At 39.5% G+C, this 2,901-nt stretch overlaps 1 protein-coding gene across 1 annotated transcript in view; it reads left to right on the top strand.

Moving 5' to 3' along the window:
• Positions 1-258: 258 nt before the first annotated feature.
• Taf2 (TATA-box binding protein associated factor 2) overlaps positions 259-2,901 on the top strand; it is a 6,588-nt gene continuing 3,945 nt past the window's right edge. The window contains exons 1-2 of the mRNA XM_011299012.1: positions 259-395; positions 931-2,293. Coding sequence (XP_011297314.1) covers positions 352-395; positions 931-2,293 — 1,407 coding nt within the window. The 5' untranslated portion in view covers positions 259-351. The remainder of the gene's footprint in view (positions 396-930; positions 2,294-2,901) is intronic.

Below are 2,901 nucleotides of genomic sequence, written 5' to 3'. Positions count from 1 at the left end.
CATACAATGATTGTCTCATTTTTTTATCGCTAGAAAATCCAGAGAATATCTTGAATGCTGAGGCCATCTATTCCCCGACATTAATTATTTAACAGAAGATTTCGTATTAATAAAAAATTCTTTAATTCTCAATTTTTAATATTTTTCTATATTTAAATAAACGTAAAAAATTTTGAATCGTTGCGCAGTTCCCGCTCTGACTCGGAAAATTCGCCCTCTACCGTAGAATTGGGAAATCTGTGAAATATGGGCGCGGGAGGTGTCTGAAGGAGTAGTCGCTTTTCTAACCAAAAAATTTTTTGATCTGTCAGTTTGTTGGTGATCGAACACAATTAATTTCCCGATGGAAAAATGAAGAAGGAACGCACCGCCGATAACTCTCGGCCCTTTAAATTATAAGTATCCAATAATTAATTGCATGTCCACTAATTAATATTTTCTATTCTTTGTTGACTAATGGTAGACTATTTCTTTTCTCTTTTTTGACTTACCAAACAACAAATGAATTGCCTTAAAAAATGGGAAACAACCACATTCTTTAATAATTGTTGATAATTCAACAATTATGAGCTAAATAGAATTTTTATAATCTTTCCACGCATCAATAATCCTCTGATATCAATTTCCCCATAGCACAATTGGAATTTATATCTATTTAATCTAGGAATTCTATAAAATAGTTAAACAAAAGCAAAGAATGACAACCAAAATAAAATATTTCGAATATACATGGAGAATAACTATATGGAAATAATCTTATCAATATATTTTTCAATTCCTGAACTTCACAGATTTCTATATGAAAAAATAATCCTCACTATTTATTTATTGATAATTTCATGAATTTTCTTCTAAAAAAACGGGTATTAAAATATTCTTTACCTCAGAAATAATCCAGTAAAAATCTAACAAACATATTGAATTCTCCACAGCCCACCAGATCGTCTCGCTGACAGGAATTTCATTCCAACGTAAAAGCATAATCGGTTTCGTGGAATTAACAATCGTTCCGCTACGAGATCGCCTCCTGAAGATCCGTCTGAACGCACGACAATGCCGAATCTACCGAGTGTCCCTGAACGACACCCTGGAGGCGCCATTCCAGTACTTCGATCCATTCCTGGATATCTGCCAGGGTGATGAGAAGCAGCGATCCCTGGATTTTTTCTCAACGATGCACCTGGCAGCAGCCCAGAAGGTCGACCCAGATAACAACTCCGGGGAGCTTCTGATAACGATGCCAGAAGGTGCTGACAGCCTCATCCAGATAAACCAGAAGCTGAGAATAGGAATTGAATTTTCCCTGGAGCAACCCCAGGGTGGTGTTCACTTTGTGGTACCCAATTGCGAGGGCACCCTAGCGGAAAGAGGAGCCCATATGTACACATACAGCTACGAGAATTCATCGAGACTCTGGTTCCCCTGCATTGACAGCTTCGCCGAGCCCTGCACCTGGAAGCTGGAGTTCACAGTAGACGAGACAATGACTGCAGTGTCCTGTGGAGACCTGGTGGAAGTGGTTTACACCCCAGACATGAGGAGAAAGACTTTTCACTATGTTCTGAATACTCCAGCCTGTGCCCCCAACATCGCCCTGGCAGTTGGACCCTTTGAGATATTCGTGGATCCCTACATGCATGAGGTGACGCACTTCTGTCTCCCCCAGCTGTTGCCCTCCCTCAAGGTCTCAGCGAAATACATGCATGAGGCCTTTGAATTCTACGAGGAAACATTGTCGAATCGATACCCATATTCCTGTTACAAACAGGTGTTTGTGGATGAGATTGATGAGGACATCAATGCCTACGCCACAATGTCCATTCTCAATACGAATTTACTCCATTCAACTGCGATAATCGATCAGGTTTACATAACGAAGAAAGCGATGGCTCAGGCTATAGCTGAACAATTCTTCGGGTGCTTCATTTCCATGCAGAACTGGTCTGACACTTGGCTGCCCAAGGGAATATCAACTTATCTCACTGGTCTCTACGCGAAAAAGTGCTTCGGCAATAATGAATATCGGCAGTGGATTCAGGCTGAACTCCAGGAAGTCGTTAAATACGAGGAGCAGTTCGGGGGAATTATTTTGGATTCTTCACAACCTCCTGCACCTCTTCCCATCGCTGCTAATACTCCAGCACCTGCTCCTCGCACGCCTGATCCGGGATTTTATTTTCCCATTCGGAATCTTCACACCATGTCCCCGAAGTACCTCGAGGTCCTCAGGAAGAAAGCGCATTTGGTCATCAGAATGCTGGAGCACAGAATTGGACAGGAACTGCTTCTCCAGGTTAGAGGTGTCATTAATCAAAGTTGTTATTAATTGAATGAGAGGGATTTATTCATAGATCATTTATTAATTTGCAATTAATTGAGAAAAAATGTTGGCATAACATTTAAAGAAATCACGGACCATAATATACACAACATTTTCAATATGACTTTTCAATATTCATAAATTCATAGAAACAATCATAGAAAAATTCATAGCAAATTTTCAATATCAAACATTCCAAATTATGAATCTCATAAATTTTTATTTCTTACACAATGTTAAATAATTTATCAATTTGAAATAAATTTATGTTAAAATAATTCAGAAATGCTGAGAGTGCAGAGTCAGGGGTAGAATTTCCAGAGTTCAAATAATGATGGTATTTAATGGCGTGCGGGAGTTTAGGAAAATGAGAAGTGGATGCACGAGGTTTAGGAGAAATTAAAAAAATGGGGTCGGCATCTTTTTTTCATGTTCTCAGCCAACAGTCATATCACGTTGAATACGCAAGTTCTCGTCCGATCACTTAAGCTAAGCAACGTTGAGCGTGGTTAGTACTTGGATGGGTGACCGCTTGGGAACACCACGTGCCGTTGGCCTCTTTCTTTTGTTTTTTTTTTATC

The sequence above is a fragment of the Fopius arisanus genome, unplaced genomic scaffold (assembly GCF_000806365.1).
Source record: "Fopius arisanus strain USDA-PBARC FA_bdor unplaced genomic scaffold, ASM80636v1 scaffold00012, whole genome shotgun sequence".
NCBI lineage: Eukaryota > Metazoa > Arthropoda > Insecta > Hymenoptera > Braconidae > Fopius > Fopius arisanus.
Note: the sequence above shows the minus strand (reverse complement) of the source record. Positions and strands in the feature narration are given on the sequence as shown.